General features: G+C 32.4%; 1 protein-coding gene across 3 annotated transcripts; it reads right to left on the bottom strand.

Annotated features, from left to right (window-relative positions):
* Positions 1-15,157: 15,157 nt before the first annotated feature.
* On the bottom strand, positions 15,158-19,162 carry LOC126869896 (translation machinery-associated protein 16 homolog). 3 transcript variants are annotated; one of them, XR_007691046.1, is made up of 5 exons: positions 16,463-16,481; positions 15,977-16,068; positions 15,715-15,859; positions 15,491-15,630; positions 15,158-15,424 (listed from the first exon to the last, which is right to left on the bottom strand). XR_007691046.1 is itself a non-coding variant. In XM_050627044.1 (5 exons), exons 1-4 carry the CDS (start codon positions 18,881-18,883, stop codon positions 15,613-15,615), a joined length of 300 nt encoding a protein of 99 aa, XP_050483001.1. In that variant the 5' UTR covers positions 18,884-19,162; the 3' UTR covers positions 15,158-15,424; positions 15,491-15,612. The 3 variants fall into 3 exon arrangements, 1 of the variants encoding a protein (XP_050483001.1); XR_007691045.1 differs by lacking the exon at positions 16,463-16,481 and adding an exon at positions 16,378-16,396; XM_050627044.1 differs by lacking the exon at positions 16,463-16,481 and adding an exon at positions 18,839-19,162.
* Positions 19,163-19,484: the final 322 nt, after the last annotated feature.

The following is a 19,484-nucleotide window of genomic DNA, read 5'->3' as shown; positions in this document are numbered from 1 at the left end:
ATACGTTATATGGAGTGACGTTATACCGTATTACGTTATATGGGATGACGTTATAACGTATTACGTTATATGGGATGACGTTATAACGTATTAAGTTATCTGGGACGACGCTATAACGTATTACGTTATATGGTATGACGTTATAACGTATAACGTTATATGTTATGACGTTATATCGTATTAAGTTATATGGGACGACGTTACAACGTATTACGTTATATGGTATAACGCTACAACCTATTACGTTATATGTTATAACGTTATAACGTAATACGTTATGTGGTATGACGTTAGAACGTATTACGTTATATGGTATGACGTTATAACGTATTACGTTATATGGGATGACGATATTCCGTATTAAGATATATCGGGTGACATTGTACCGTATTACGTAATATGGTATGATGTTATAACGTATTGCGTAATATGGTATAACGTTATAACGTGTTACATTATATGGGATGACGTTATACCGTATTACGTTATATGGGATGACGTAATAACGTATTACGTTATATGGAACGACGTTATAACGTATTGCGTTATATCCTAAAACGTTATAACGTATTACGTTATGTAGTACGACTTTATAACGTAATAGGTTATATGGTATGACGTTATACCGTATTACGTTATATGGGATGTCGTAATAACGTATTACGTTATACTGGACGACGTTATAACCTATTACGTTATATGGTATAACGTTATAACGTATTACGTAATATGGTATAACGTTATAACGTATTACATTATATGGGATGACGTTATACCGTATTACGTTATATGGGATGACGTAATAACGTATTACGTTATATGGAACGACGTTATAACGTATTAAGTTATCTGGGACGACGTTATAACGTATTACGTTATATGGTATGACGTTATAACGTATAACGTTATATGGTATGACGTAATAACGTATTACGTTATATGGGACGACGTTATAACGTATTACGTTATACTCTAAAACGTTATTACGTATTACGTTATATGATATGACGTTATACCGTGTTACGTTATATGGGATGACGTTATACCTTATTACGTTATATAGTATGACGTAATAACGTATTACGTTATACCCTAAAACGTTATAACGTATTACGTTATATGGTATGACGTTATTACGTATTAAGTTATATGGGATGGCGTTCTAACGTAATACGTTATATGCTAAAACGTTATAACGTATTACGTTATATGGTATGACGTTATAACGTATTACGTTATATGGTATGACGTTATAACGTATTAAGTTATATGGGGTGACATTATACCGTATTACGTTATATGGGATGACGTTATAACGTATTACGTTATATGGGATGACGTTATAACGTATTACGTTATATGGTATGACGTTATAATGTATTACGTTATATGTTATAACGTTATAACGTAATACGTTATATGGGGTGACGTTATACCGTATTACGTTATATGGGATGACGTTATAACGTATTACGTTATATGGGATGGCGTTCTAACGTAATACGTTATATGCTAAAACGTTATAACGTATTACGTTATATGGTATGACGTTATAACGTATTACGTTATATGGTATGACGTTATTACGTATTAAGTTATATGGGATGGCGTTCTAACGTAATACGTTATATGCTAAAACGTTATAACGAATTACGTTATATGGTATGACGTTATAACGTATTACGTTATATGTTATAACGTTATAACGTAATACGTTATATGGGATGACGTTATACCGTATTACGTTATATGGGATGACGTTATAACGTATTACGTTATATGGGATGACGTTATAACGTATTACGTTATATCGTATGACGTTATAACGTATTATGTGATATGGTATGACGTTATAACGTATTACGTTATATGGAACGACGTTATAACGTATTGCGTTGTATGCCAAAACGTTATAACGTATTACGTTATGTGGTACGACGTTATAACGTAATACGTTATATGGGGTGACGTTATACCGTATTACGTTATATGGTATGACGTTATAACGTATTAAGTTATATGGGGTGACATTATACCGTATTACGTTATATGGGATGACGTTATAACGTATTACGTTATATGGGATGACGTTATAACGTATTACGTTATATGGTATGACGTTATAATGTATTACGTTATATGGTATGACGTTATAACGTATAACGTTATATGTTATGACGTTATATCGTATTAAGTTATATGGGACGACGTTACAACGTATTACGTTATAACCTATTACGTTGTATGCTAAAACGTTATAACGTATTACGTTATGTGGTACGCTATAACGTAATACGTTATATGGGGTGACGTTATACCGTATTACGTTATATGGTATGACGTTATAACGTATTACGTTATATGGAACGACGTTATAACGTATTGCGTTGTATGCTAAAACGTTATAACGTATTACGTTATGTGGTACGACGTTATAACGTAATACGTTATATGGGGTGACGTTATACCGTATTACGTTATATGGTATGACGTTATAACGTATTAAGTTATATGGGGTGACATTATACCGTATTACGTTATATGGGATGACGTTATAACGTATTACGTTATATGGGATGACGTTATAACGTATTACGTTATATCCTAAAACGTTATAACGTATTACGTTATGTAGTACGACGTTATAACGTAATAGGTTATATGGTATGACGTTATACCGTATTACGTTATATGGGATGACGTTATAACGTATTACGTTATATGGGATGACGTTATAACGTATTACGTTATATGGTATGACGTTATAACGTATTACGTGATATGGTATGACGTTATAACGTATTACGTTATATGGAACGACGTTATAACGTATTGCGTTGTATGCTAAAACGTTATAACGTATTACGTTATGTGGTACGACGTTATACCGCATTACGTTATATGGTATGACGTTATAACGTATTAAGTTATATGGGGTGACATTATACCGTATTGCGTTATATGGGATGACGTTATAACGTAATACGTTATATGGGGTGACGTTATACCGTATTTCGTTATATGGGATGACGTTATAACGCATTACGTTATATGGTATGACGTTATAACGTAATACGTTATGTGGTATGACGTTAGAACGTATTACGTTATATGGTATGACGTTATAACGTATTACGTGATATGGTATGACGTTATAACGTATTACGTTATATGGAACGACGTTATAACGTATTGCGTTGTATGCTAAAACGTTATAACGTATTACGTTATGTGGTACGACGTTATAACGTAATACGTTATATGGGGTGACGTTATACCGTATTACGTTATATGGTATGACGTTATAACGTATTAAGTTATATGGGGTGACATTATACCGTATTACGTTATATGGGATGACGTTATAACGTATTACGTTATATGGGATGACGTTATAACGTATTACGTTATATGGGATGACGTTATAACGTATTAAGTTATCTGGGACGACGCAATAACGTATTACGTTATATGGTATAACGTTATAACCTATTACGTTATATGTTATAACGTTATAACGTAATACGTTATGTGGTATGACGTTAGAACGTATTACGTTATATGGTATGACGTTATAATGTATTACGTTATATGTTATAACGTTATAACGTAATACGTTATATGGGATGACGTTATAACGTATTACGTTATATGGGATGACGTTATAACGTATTACGTTATATGTTATAACGTTATATCCTATTGCGTTACATGGGACGACGTTACAACGTATTACGTTATATGGTATAACGTTATAACCTATTACGTTATATGTTATAACGTTACAACGTAATACGTTATGTGGGATGACGTTATAACGTATTACGTGATATGGTGTGACGTTATAACGTATTAAATTATATGGGATGACGATATTCCGTATTCAGTTATATCGGGTGACATTGTACCGTATTACGTAATATGGTATGATGTTATAACGTATTGCGTAATATGGTATAACGTTATAACGTGTTACATTATATGGGATGACGTTATACCGTATTACGTTATATGGGATGACGTAATAACGTATTACGTTATATGGAACGACGTTATAACGTATTGCGTTATATCCTAAAACGTTATAACGTATTACGTTATGTAGTACGACGTTATAACGTAATAGGTTATATGGTATGACGTTATACAGTATTACGTTATATGGGATGTCGTAATAACGTATTACGTTATACTGGACGACGTTATAACCTATTACGTTATATGGTATAACGTTATAACGTATTACGTAATATGGTATAACGTTATAACGTATTACAGTATATGGGATGACGTTATACCGTATTACGTTATATGGGATGACGTAATAACGTATTACGTTATATGGAACGACGTTATAACGTATTAAGTTATGTGGGACGACGTTATAACGTATTACGTTATATGGTATGACGTTATAACGTATAACGTTATATGGTATGACGTTATATCGTATTACGTTATATGGGACGACGTTACAACGTATTACGTTATATGGTATGACGTTATAACGTATTAAGTTATATGGGGTGACATTATACCGTATTACGTTATATGGGATGACGTTATAACGTATTACGTTATATGGGATGACGTTATAACGTATTACGTTATATGGTATGACGTTATAATGTATTACGTTATATGTTATAACGTAATAACGTAATACGTTATATGGGGTGACGTTATACCGTATTACGTTATATGGTATGACGTTATTACGTATTAAGTTATATGGGATGGCGTTCTAACGTAATACGTTATATGCTAAAACGTTATAACGAATTACGTTATATGGTATGACGTTATAACGTATTACGTTATATGTTATAACGTTATAACGTAATACGTTATATGGGGTGACGTTATACCGTATTACGTTATATGTTATAACGTTATAACGTATTACGTTATATGGGATGACGTTATAACGTATTACGTTATATGGTATGACGTTATAACGTATTACGTGATATGGTATGACGTTATAACGTATTACGTTATATGGAACGACGTTATAACGTATTGCGTTGTATGCTAAAAAGTTATAACGTATTACGTTATGTGGTACGACGTTATAACGTAATACGTTATATGGGGTGACGTTATACCGTATTACGTTATATGGTATGACGTTATAACGTATTAAGTTATATGGGGTGACATTATACCGTATTAAGTTATATGGGATGACGTTATAACGTATTACGTTATATGGGATGACGTTATAACGTATTACGTTATATGGGATGACGTAATAACGTATTACGTTATATGGAACGACGTTATAACGTATTGCGTTATATCCTAAAACGTTATAACGTATTACGTTATGTAGTACGACGTTATAACGTAATAGGTTGTATGGTATGACGTTATACCCTATTACGTTATATGGGATGTCGTAATAACGTATTACGTTATACTGGACGACGATATAACCTATTACGTTATATGGTATAACGTTATAACGTATTACGTTATATGGTATGACGTTATAACGTATAACGTTATATGGTATGACGTTATATCGTATTGCGTTATATGGGACGACGGTACAACGTATTACGTTATATGGTATAACGTTATAACGTAATACGTTATGTGGTATGACGTTATAACTTATTACGTTATATGGGATGACGTTATAACGTATTACGTTATATGGGATGACGTTATAACGTATTACGTTATATGGGATGACGTTATAACGTATTACGTTATATGGGATGACGTTATAACGTATTAAGTTATCTGGGACGACGCTATAACGTATTACGTTATATGGTATAACGTTATAACCTATTACGTTATATGTTATAACGTTATAACGTAATACGTTATGTGGTATGACGTTAGAACGTATTACGTTATATGGTATGACGTTATAATGTATTACGTTATATGTTATAACGTTATAACGTAATACGTTATATGGGATGACGTTATAACGTATTACGTTATATGGGATGACGTTATAACGTATTACGTTATATGTTATAACGTTATATCCTATTGCGTTACATGGGACGACGTTACAACGTATTACGTTATATGGTATAACGTTATAACCTATTACGTTATATGTTATAACGTTACAACGTAATACGTTATGTGGGATGACGTTATAACGTATTACGTGATATGGTGTGACGTTATAACGTATTAAATTATATGGGATGACGATATTCCGTATTAAGTTATATCGGGTGACATTGTACCGTATTACGTAATATGGTATGATGTTATAACGTATTGCGTAATATGGTATAACGTTATAACGTGTTACATTATATGGGATGACGTTATACCGTATTACGTTATATGGGATGACGTAATAACGTATTACGTTATATGGAACGACGTTATAACGTATTGCGTTATATCCTAAAACGTTATAACGTATTACGTTATGTAGTACGACGTTATAACGTAATAGGTTATATGGTATGACGTTATACCGTATTACGTTATATGGGATGACGTTATAACGTATTACGTTATATGGGATGACGTTATAACGTATTACGTTATATGGTATGACGTTATAACGTATTACGTGATATGGTATGACGTTATAACGTATTACGTTATATGGAACGACGTTATAACGTATTGCGTTGTATGCTAAAACGTTATAACGTATTACGTTATGTGGTACGACGTTATACCGCATTACGTTATATGGTATGACGTTATAACGTATTAAGTTATATGGGGTGACATTATACCGTATTGCGTTATATGGGATGACGTTATAACGTAATACGTTATATGGGGTGACGTTATACCGTATTTCGTTATATGGGATGACGTTATAACGCATTACGTTATATGGTATGACGTTATAACGTAATACGTTATGTGGTATGACGTTAGAACGTATTACGTTATATGGTATGACGTTATAACGTATTACGTGATATGGTATGACGTTATAACGTATTACGTTATATGGAACGACGTTATAACGTATTGCGTTGTATGCTAAAACGTTATAACGTATTACGTTATGTGGTACGACGTTATAACGTAATACGTTATATGGGGTGACGTTATACCGTATTACGTTATATGGTATGACGTTATAACGTATTAAGTTATATGGGGTGACATTATACCGTATTACGTTATATGGGATGACGTTATAACGTATTACGTTATATGGGATGACGTTATAACGTATTACGTTATATGGGATGACGTTATAACGTATTAAGTTATCTGGGACGACGCTATAACGTATTACGTTATATGGTATGACGTTATAACGTATAACGTTATATGTTATGACGTTATATCGTATTAAGTTATATGGGACGACGTTACAACGTATTACGTTATATGGTATAACGTTATAACCTATTACGTTATATGTTATAACGTTATAACGTAATACGTTATGTGGTATGACGTTAGAACGTATTACGTTATATGGTATGACGTTATAATGTATTACGTTATATGTTATAACGTTATAACGTAATACGTTATATGGGATGACGTTATAACGTATTACGTTATATGGGATGACGTTATAACGTATTACGTTATATGTTATAACGTTATATCCTATTGCGTTACATGGGACGACGTTACAACGTATTACGTTATATGGTATAACGTTATAACCTATTACGTTATATGTTATAACGTTACAACGTAATACGTTATGTGGGATGACGTTATAACGTATTACGTGATATGGTGTGACGTTATAACGTATTAAATTATATGGGATGACGATATTCCGTATTAAGTTATATCGGGTGACGTTGTACCGTATTACGTAATATGGTATGATGTTATAACGTATTGCGTAATATGGTATAACGTTATAACGTGTTACATTATATGGGATGACGTTATACCGTATTACGTTATATGGGATGACGTAATAACGTATTACGTTATATGGAACGACGTTATAACGTATTGCGTTATATCCTAAAACGTTATAACGTATTACGTTATGTAGTACGACGTTATAACGTAATAGGTTATATGGTATGACGTTATACAGTATTACGTTATATGGGATGTCGTAATAACGTATTACGTTATACTGGACGACGTTATAACCTATTACGTTATATGGTATAACGTTATAACGTATTACGTAATATGGTATAACGTTATAACGTATTACGTTATATGGTATGACGTTATAACGTATAACGTTATATGGTATGACGTTATATCGTATTACGTTATATGGGACGACGTTACAACGTATTACGTTATATGGTATGACGTTATAACGTATTAAGTTATATGGGGTGACATTATACCGTATTACGTTATATGGGATGACGTTATATCGTATTACGTTATATGGGACGACGTTACAACGTATTACGTTATATGGTATGACGTTATAACGTATTAAGTTATATGGGGTGACATTATACCGTATTACGTTATATGGGATGACGTTATAACGTATTACGTTATATGGGATGACGTTATAACGTATTACGTTATATGGGATGGCGTTCTAACGTAATACGTTATATGCTAAAACGTTATAACGTATTACGTTATATGGTATGACGTTATAACGTATTACGTTATATGGTATGACGTTATTACGTATTAAGTTATATGGGATGGCGTTCTAACGTAATACGTTATATGCTAAAACGTTATAACGAATTACGTTATATGGTATGACGTTATAACGTATTACGTTATATGTTATAACGTTATAACGTAATACGTTATATGGGGTGACGTTATACCGTATTACGTTATATGTTATAACGTTATAACGTATTACGTTATATGGGATGACGTTATAACGTATTACGTTATATGGTATGACGTTATAACGTATTACGTGATATGGTATGACGTTATAACGTATTACGTTATATGGAACGACGTTATAACGTATTGCGTTGTATGCTAAAAAGTTATAACGTATTACGTTATGTGGTACGACGTTATAACGTAATACGTTATATGGGGTGACGTTATACCGTATTACGTTATATGGTATGACGTTATAACGTATTAAGTTATATGGGGTGACATTATACCGTATTACGTTATATGGGATGACGTTATAACGTATTACGTTATATGGGATGACGTTATAACGTATTACGTTATATGGGATGACGTAATAACGTATTACGTTATATGGAACGACGTTATAACGTATTGCGTTATATCCTAAAACGTTATAACGTATTACGTTATGTAGTACGACGTTATAACGTAATAGGTTGTATGGTATGACGTTATACCCTATTACGTTATATGGGATGACGTTATAACGTATTACGTTATATGGTATGACGTTATAACGTATTACGTGATATGGTATGACGTTATAACGTATTACGTTATATGGAACGACGTTATAACGTATTGCGTTGTATGCTAAAACGTTATAACGTATTAAGTTATGTGGTACTACGTTATAACGTAATACGTTATATGGGGTGACGTTATACCGTATTACGTTATATGGTATGACGTTATAACGTATTAAGTTATATGGGGTGACATTATACCGTATTACGTTATATGGGATGACGTTATAACGTATTACGTTATATGGGATGACGTTATAACGTATTACGTTATATGGGATGACGTTATAACGTATTACGTTATATGGTATGACGTTATAACGTATTACGTGATATGGTATGACGTTATAACGTATTACGTTATATGGAACGACGTTATAACGTATTGCGTTGTATGCTAAAAAGTTATAACGTATTACGTTATGTGGTACGACGTTATAACGTAATACGTTATATGGGGTGACGTTATACCGTATTACGTTATATGGTATGACGTTATAACGTATTAAGTTATATGGGGTGACATTATACCGTATTACGTTATATGGGATGACGTTATAACGTATTACGTTATATGGGATGACTTTATAACGTATTACGTTATATGGGATGACGTAATAACGTATTACGTTATATGGAACGACGTTATAACGTATTGCGTTATATCCTAAAACGTTATAACGTATTACGTTATGTAGTACGACGTTATAACGTAATAGGTTGTATGGTATGACGTTATACCGTATTACGTTATATGGGATGTCGTAATAACGTATTACGTTATACTGGACGACGATATAACCTATTACGTTATATGGTATAACGTTATAACGTATTACGTTATATGGTATGACGTTATAACGTATAACGTTATATGGTATGACGTTATATCGTATTACGTTATATGGGACGACGTTACAACGTATTACGTTATATGGTATAACGTTATAACGTAATACGTTATGTGGTATGACGTTATAACTTATTACGTTATATGGGATGACGTTATACCGTATTACGTTATATGGGATGACGTTATTACGTATTACGTGATATGGTATGTCGTTATAACGTAATATGTTATATGGTATGACGTTATATCCTATTGCGTTACATGGGACGACGTTACAACGTATTACGTTATATGGTATAACGTTATAACCTATTACGTTATATGTTATAACGTTATAACGTAATACGTTATGTGGGATGACGTTATATCGTATTAAGTTATATGGGGTGACATTATACCGTATTACGTTATATGGGATGACGTTATAACGTATTACGTTATATGGGATGACTTTATACCGTATTACGTTATATGGGATGTCGTAATAACGTATTACGTTATACTGGACGACGATATAACCTATTACGTTATATGGTATAACGTTATAACGTATTACGTGATATGGTATGTCGTTATAACGTAATATGTTATATGGTATGACGTTATATCCTATTGCGTTACATGGGACGACGTTACAACGTATTACGTTATATGGTATAACTTTATAACCTATTACGTTATATGTTATAACGTTATAACGTAATACGTTATGTGGGATGACGTTATAACGTATTACGTTATATGGGATGGCGTTCTAACGTAATACGTTATATGCTAAAACGTTATAACGTATTACGTTATATGGTATGACGTTATAGCGTATTACGTTATATGGTATGACGTTATTACGTATTAAGTTATATGGGATGGCATTCGAACGTAATACGTTATATGCAAAAACGTTATAACGTATTATGTTATATGGTATGACGTTATAACGTATTACGTTATATGTTATAACTTTATAACGTAATAGGTTATATGTTATGACGTTATAACGTATTACGTTATATGGGACGACGTTATAACGTATTAAGGTATATGGGATGACGTAATAACGTATTACGTTATATGGGATGACGTTATAACGTATTACGTTATATGGTATGACGTTATAATGTATTACGTTATATGTTATAACGTTATAACGCAATACGTTACATGGGGTGACGTTATACCGTATTACGTTATATGGGATGACGTTATAACGTATTACGTTATATGGGATGACGTTATAACGTATTAAGTTATCTGGGACGACGCTATAACGTATTACGTTATATGGTATGACGTTATAACGTATAACGTTATATGTTATGACGTTATATCGTATTAAGTTATATGGGACGACGTTACAACGTATTACGTTATATGGTATAACGTTATAACCTATTACGTTATATGTTATAACGTTATAACGTAATACGTTACGTGGTATGACGTTAGAACGTATTACGTTATATGGTATGACGTTATAATGTATTACGTTATATGTTATAACGTTATAACGTAATACGTTATATGGGATGACGTTATAACGTATTACGTTACATGGGATAACGTTATAACGTATTACGTTATATGGTATAACGTTATAACCTATTACGTTATATGTTATAACGTTATAACGTAATACGTTATGTGGGATGACGTTATAACGTATTACGTGATATGGTGTGACGTTATAACGTATTACGTTATATGGGATGACGATATTCCGTATTAAGTTATATGGGGTGACATTGTACCGTATTACGTAATATGGTATGATGTTATAACGTATTGCGTAATATGGTATAACGTTATAACGTATTACATTATATGGGATGACGTTATACCGTATTACGTTATATGGGATGACGTAATAACGTATTACGTTATATGGGACGACGTTATAACGTATTAAGGTATATGGGATGACGTAATAACGTATTACGTTATATGGGACGACGTTATAACGTATTACGTTATACTCTAAAACGTTATAACGTATTACGTTATATGGTATGACGTTATTACGTATTAAGTTATATGGGATGGCGTTCTAACGTAATACGTTATATGCTAAAACGTTATAACGTATTACGTTATATGGTATGAAGTTATAACGTATTACGTTATATGGTATGACGTTATAATGTATTACGTTATATGTTATAACGTTATAACCTAATACGTTATATGGGATGACGTTATAACGTATTACGTTATATGGGATGACGTTATAACGTATTACGTTATATGGCATGACGTTATAATGTATTACGTTATATGTTATAACGTTATAACGTAATACGTTATATGGGATGACGTTATAACGTATTACGTTATATGGGATGACGTTATAACGTATTACGTTATATGGGATGACGTTATTACGTATTACGTGATATGGTATGTCGTTATAACGTAATATGTTATATGGTATGACGTTATATCCTATTGCGTTACATGGGACGACGTTACAACGTATTACGTTATATGGTATAACGTTATAACCTATTACGTTATATGTTATGACGTTATAACGTAATACGTTATGTGGGATGACGTTATAACGTATTACGTGATATGGTGTGACGTTATAACGTATTACGTTATATGGGATGACGATATTCCGTATTAAGTTATATGGGGTGACATTGTACCGTATTACGTAATATGGTATGATGTTATAACGTATTGCGTAATATGGTATAACGTTATAACGTATTACATTATATGGGATGACGTTATACCGTATTACGTTGTATGGGATGACGTAATAACGTATTACGTTATATGGGACGACGTTATAACGTATTAAGGTATATGGGATGACGTAATAACGTATTACGTTATATGGGACGACGTTATAACGTATTACGTTATACTCTAAAACGTTATAACGTATTACGTTATATGGTATGACGTTATTACGTATTAAGTTATATGGTATGGCGTTCTAACGTAATACGTTATATGCTAAAACGTTATAACGTATTACGTTATATGGTATGAAGTTATAACGTATTACGTTATATGGTATGACGTTATAACGTATTAAGTTATATGGGGTGACATTATACCGTATTACGTTATAAGGGGTGACATTATACCGTATTACGTTATATGGGATGACGTTATAACGTATTACGTTATATGGGATGACGTTATACCGTATTACGTCATATGGGATGACGTAATAACATATTACGTTATATGGAACGACGTTATATCGTATTAAGTTATCTGGGACGACGTTATAACGTATTACGTTATATGGTATGACGTTATAACGTATTACGTTATATGTTATAACGTTATAACGTATTACATTATATGGGATGACGTTATACCGTATTACGTTATATGGGATGACGTTATAACGTATTATGTTATATGGGATGACGTTATACCGTATTACGTCATATGGGATGACGTAATAACGTAATACGTTATATGGGATGACGTTATAACGTATTACGTTATATGGGATGACGTTATAACGTATTACGTTATATGGGATGACGTTATTACGTATTACGTGATATGGTATGTCGTTATAACGTAATATGTTATATGGTATGACGTTATATCCTATTGCGTTACATGGGACGACGTTACAACGTATTACGTTATATGGTATAACGTTATAACCTATTACGTTATATGTTATGACGTTATAACGTAATACGTTATGTGGGATGACGTTATAACGTATTACGTGATATGGTGTGACGTTATAACGTATTACGTTATATGGGATGACGATATTCCGTATTAAGTTATATGGGGTGACATTGTACCGTATTACGTAATATGGTATGATGTTATAACGTATTGCGTAATATGGTATAACGTTATAACGTATTACATTATATGGGATGACGTTATACCGTATTACGTTGTATGGGATGACGTAATAACGTATTACGTTATATGGGACGACGTTATAACGTATTAAGGTATATGGGATGACGTAATAACGTATTACGTTATATGGGACGACGTTATAACGTATTACGTTATACTCTAAAACGTTATAACGTATTACGTTATATGGTATGACGTTATTACGTATTAAGTTATATGGGATGGCGTTCTAACGTAATACGTTATATGCTAAAACGTTATAACGTATTACGTTATATGGGATGACGTTATACCGTATTACGTCATATGGGATGACGTAATAACGTATTACGTTATATGGAACGACGTTATATCGTATTAAGTTATCTGGGACGACGTTATAACGTATTACGTTATATGGTATGACGTTATAACTTATTACGTTATATGTTATAACGTTATAACGTATTACATTATATGGGATGACGTTATACCGTATTACGTTATATGGGATGACGTAATAACGTATTACGTTATATGGGACGACGTTATAACGTATTAAGGTATATGGGATGACGTAATAACGTATTACGTTATGTGGGACGACGTTATAACGTATTACGTTATACTCTAAAACGTTATAACATATTACGTTATATGGTATGACGTTATTACGTATTAAGTTATATGGGATGGCGTTCTAACGTAATACGTTATATGCTAAAACGTTATAACGTATTACGTTATATGGTATGAAGTTATAACGTATTACGTTATATGGTATGACGTTATAACGTATTAAGTTATATGGGGTGACATTATACCGTATTACGTTATATGGGGTGACATTATACCGTATTACGTTATATGGGATGACGTTATAACGTATTACGTTATATGGGACGACGTTATAACGTATTACGTGATATGGTATGACGTTATAACGTATTACGTTATATGGAACGACGTTATATATTCGAACATTTTCTTTTCTCTTCTATCGTACTCTTGTATCTTGTGACGTGACTGTTTCTCGTGGGAGATAAGAGCAAGACGAAATGCGGTTTCTAGCATTTCGCAAACAAAAAAGGACGAAACTGTTCGCTTTTCTTCTGTTTTCTTGTTTTTAAATAGAGATGAAAGATAAAAAGTCATATCTACAGAATTTATTCTATTTCCATTACACTATTTTCATCTAAATCAATTGACTTACTTAATAAATTCTTCTTGTTTACAGGCATAGCTAACAGAGATTTGGATATTCTAATATGGCTTATTTTCATTCTTTTTCTTAGCTCTAATACTTTCTTTAAATCTTTCTCGCCAAACCTTATAAATTTAAAATTATTCACACACTGTAATTCATTATTCCAATTCAATAACATTTCACACTGAGTTGCATTTAAAATATCAGAAATTTCTGAAAAATAAAGGAGGGTTTGTACATCAGGATATATTGAAAATAAATTTGGCTGTAATTCTTTACCTATTCCACGTGTATGATATTCTCCTAGTTCTTTCTACTCTAATTATGTGTTCCCTCCTGCATGCTGTCTACTCCTGTTGCTACCTATAGACCTTTTAATAGTAATTTCTTTCATTTCTTCATCATTTCTTGCTACATACCTTTGGATCAAATATAGAACTATAACTAATCACATCTTTAATGTACAATCTCTGTATCATCATGTGTATACATTTTTGTTTTACCTTCGTTTCTAACAAACTTGCAGTTAACTCTGGAGTATAGGGACACACGCCTGGAATCATATTGTTTCTGATCCACGATATTTTCTCTCCTATTGAATTCTGTTTTATCAAGCAGGACATTTCTGCCTTCTGTCTATTTGATATTCTGAAACAAAACACATTGTCCATTTCCTTCTTTATTACACAAAAGTATTATATAATCATATAAAATAAATGAAATGTACATAACAAAATCACATAATTTAATAGTAATTGTATTTACTTTTTGGCTTTTTTCGTAATAGCGATAGACTTTCTGCTATTTGGATGTATCATTTTCTTTGGCTTCAGGAATTCTTTTCTCATTGCAGTGGCCTATAAAAGACAACAAAATAAATTAGTTAAAATATTACCATGGTTATGAATTATTTCGATTATCCTAATCATCAAAACTCTAACTCAGGCTATGCGTTTACTCAATGTATAATCATGTACAGGCGAATCGTCGACAGTATCACACGCTTAGAAGCACTAATAGAGTAGACAAAACATCCTACATGCCACAGCTATCGAAACAATAACCAGATAGCAACGGATAGGCGCCTCTGATATACACCCGACGATAACCGCTTCAGAGGGACTAAAACCTCAGTACAAGAAGTCTCCCAAATCAGCGTTCTATACCTCTTTGTTATAACACTCCGAACCGTCACTCTGTTGGATTCATACAATAAATTTTACCACTATATCTAAAGTTTAATTCTTTAACTTATTTGTGAAACGTTCGAACTGCGACTCGAGGAGATCACCGGTGATTTGTCCATTTCGTGATTTGTTGTGTCTCGTATGTGACAACAGCAACGACGGCGACGCCTATCGATAGTAAAAGTAATATCGAAGTATACCTTCTTACCATGACATTTCCGGGCTAACAAACTTCAAAATTGGTTTCTTTTGTTTCAAGATATTTTTAGCTATTTTTTTTAATCTTATAATGATAACCTATTTTAAAATGTGCAATGTTTGATAAATGTACATTAGTAAAATTTCATACGAAGAAAGTTTTTGGGAATCCGTATTATATCCAGCGAGCAGAAAACGAAGACTTGACGGAAGTTGACAACAATGGAGATAAAAGTCTTTATCGTAATATTGTTTTTATTGATTTTAACGTCAGATGGAACGGGTTTCGACAGAAAACGATCCACCAAATGTCAAAGAGGTAACGAGCAAACTTCAAGTAAAAACGAGCAGAAGTCAACACCCGATTATTATTATTACTGCGACTCAACAGAGTTTGGAGTAGTATTATACAAAAGATTCCGTATTTGCGTTCTTGTTCACCGTGCGACATGATAGAAATTGATTTCTCTTCCGCTTGTATCAGATGCGGGATGTGCCTTGCCATTGCTGAAAAGGTTGATCCTTTTTCACCGGTCTCGATTATCCTATTTCTCTTTATTCGCCTATTTTTTAAACACAAATATAGATTTTTTACGATTATTTATATTGTTCATGACATCATTTGACGAATTCTTCGAGAACTTCGCAAGGGAACCAAGACATAAATGATATTTAAAATGTTTATAGCAGTTCTGAAGTAAAGAGAAGCGATATTAGTTTGAAATGATGGATCATTTCAATGACTTTATTATTTATTGCCTTAATAGCTATCTACATATTATTTTAGTTGCGTTTTTCTTTTGGATCGGAAATGACTATCCTGTGTTTCGTCAATAATTTGTCTTGCTTCTCTTGGTGCATTTCTAAAAGTAGTATTGACATAAATGAATTTTTTACTCCAAGAGTCAACATCACCTTTTTTCGACTTCTCTTTTAGTTTACAAGAGTACAAAGCTATATGTAGGCCAAAACATGTATGTATTTTTCGATAAAAGATAAATTTTTATTCAAAATCTACGAGACTGCACGCAGATATTTCAAATTGCAGCGAATATTATCACGAATACTTCGCGTTAAACATGTTATATCTTTTAACATTTTCAGAGACGCGTAAACATCTGCAAGCTATTTATCACTTTATTCAATTGCATATTGTAGCGGCATATGAGTTATAGGACGATGCGAATCGAGAGTAACTCATGTTGTTGTTTTGCCTCGGGGCATTGATACCGTCTCGAGGTACGAAACTTGATAATAAACAAACTCCGGACAGAACAATATCGCCGCTACGCGCAACCGTCAACCGAAGTCGAATTTAAATTCGTTAGAAGGAGATCGTTAGAAGAGTACTGCCGATAGTTTTAAATACATTTGACTACACCAAATATCAACTCGTCTCATCACTATATGCACCAACGTGTTTAATCAACCTCCACATAACCAAGAAATGATTTCAAATTTGACCCACGTTTCTATCGACTTCGCTTTCTTCTTTATTTTGGAAGAAATGCACATTCACTATTTATCAGCTAAGCGAACTCGAAACGAATGAAAATTCCCAACCACCACGTAGACCAAAGCCTATCAGCCTTTTCCGAACCTGTAGGTTACAACGAGATTCTTAATTAATTAATTCGTTTCTTACAGGCTACAGAGTCTGAGAATAAAGAATTTTTTTGACCGTTTTGTTACGACCTATGTTAAAACCACATCATAGGAATAAAATAATAATACAGATCGTAATCATTATATATCGGCACATACTATCAATTTGATTGTGCAATTAAATAACATAATATCAAAAGTAATCAAATGTTGGGATACTTTTGCGCGATAGTGTATATGTGTAAAATAATATGATTCTATAAATTCATTCACAATAAGTCAAAAACAATGTTGTGTTGCTTATTCTAATAAACAATCCAACCATTTAACTGTAAGATATTTGGAAAGTTCATGTAACAAGCATACAATATGCCACCCGGAAGGTACCAACTACGTTCCTCTATGAAATTAATACAAATGTTTCAAGACTTATATATTATTAACATTTCACGCAACGTTTTTATAAGATACGTTGATCCGTAGAAATGACCCGTCGCAGTAAATTTATACATAGATCAGAGTTAGAAAATACAAAAGAACGATATTTTCTCTAAGTATACGAAGTTAAAATGGTGTTGGACGCAAATTAATTGGTTGGAAAGAGGCGCCTTGAAGCGTACTAAAAGAGGTAGCTTACCTCGTTGAAATACCATGGAACGAAACCCTGTTGGGCAATGGGCATTCTGCCGTAGCCTGGAATTCCTTTTGCTCCCGTATTCTTCTTCTGTTTTCCGTGGTTTTTGTTACAACACTCGCGACGTTTTCATTCAAACGAACACACAACGCATAAACGGAGAAAAACAAACGTTGAAGGTTACGTCGCGTCACGCGAATCACTGACGCTACACTTATACGTTGGAAACAGGAACGAAACCGACGCGGGTGCAACACGGGGCCCGTGAAATGTAAACTATCGAACTACGTATAATAGCACACGAAAGTATTTCTATTGTTTGTATATATATATATGTGTGTGTGTGTGTATTCGTGTGTGTATTCATATATATATTATAAATTGGTTATATATATATATATATATATATATATATATATATATATATATATATATATATATATATATATATATATATATATATATATATATATATATATATATATTTATATATATTTATATATTATATATATATATATATATATATATATATATATATATATATATATATATATATATATATATATATATATATATATATATATATATATATATATATATATATATATATATATATATATATATATATATATATATAAGATTTATAAAA

This window comes from Bombus huntii, chromosome 9, assembly GCF_024542735.1.
Source record: "Bombus huntii isolate Logan2020A chromosome 9, iyBomHunt1.1, whole genome shotgun sequence".
Lineage (NCBI taxonomy): Eukaryota > Metazoa > Arthropoda > Insecta > Hymenoptera > Apidae > Bombus > Bombus huntii.
This window is presented reverse-complemented; position numbering and strand designations above follow the sequence as displayed.

What these genes read in the sequence shown, in the direction of transcription:
- LOC126869896 (XM_050627044.1), bottom strand. Translation starts at nt 18,883, where the DNA reads ATGCCCATTGCCCAACAGGGTTTCGTTCCATGGTATTTCAACGAG. An exon ending in TTCCATGGTATTTCAACGAG is followed by an intron (nt 16,069 to 18,838) that starts GTAAGCTACCTC and finishes TGTCTTTTATAG; the next exon opens with GCCACTGCAATGAGAAAAGA. An exon ending in ATTACGAAAAAAGCCAAAAA is followed by an intron (nt 15,860 to 15,976) that starts GTAAATACAATT and finishes GTTTTGTTTCAG; the next exon opens with AATATCAAATAGACAGAAGG.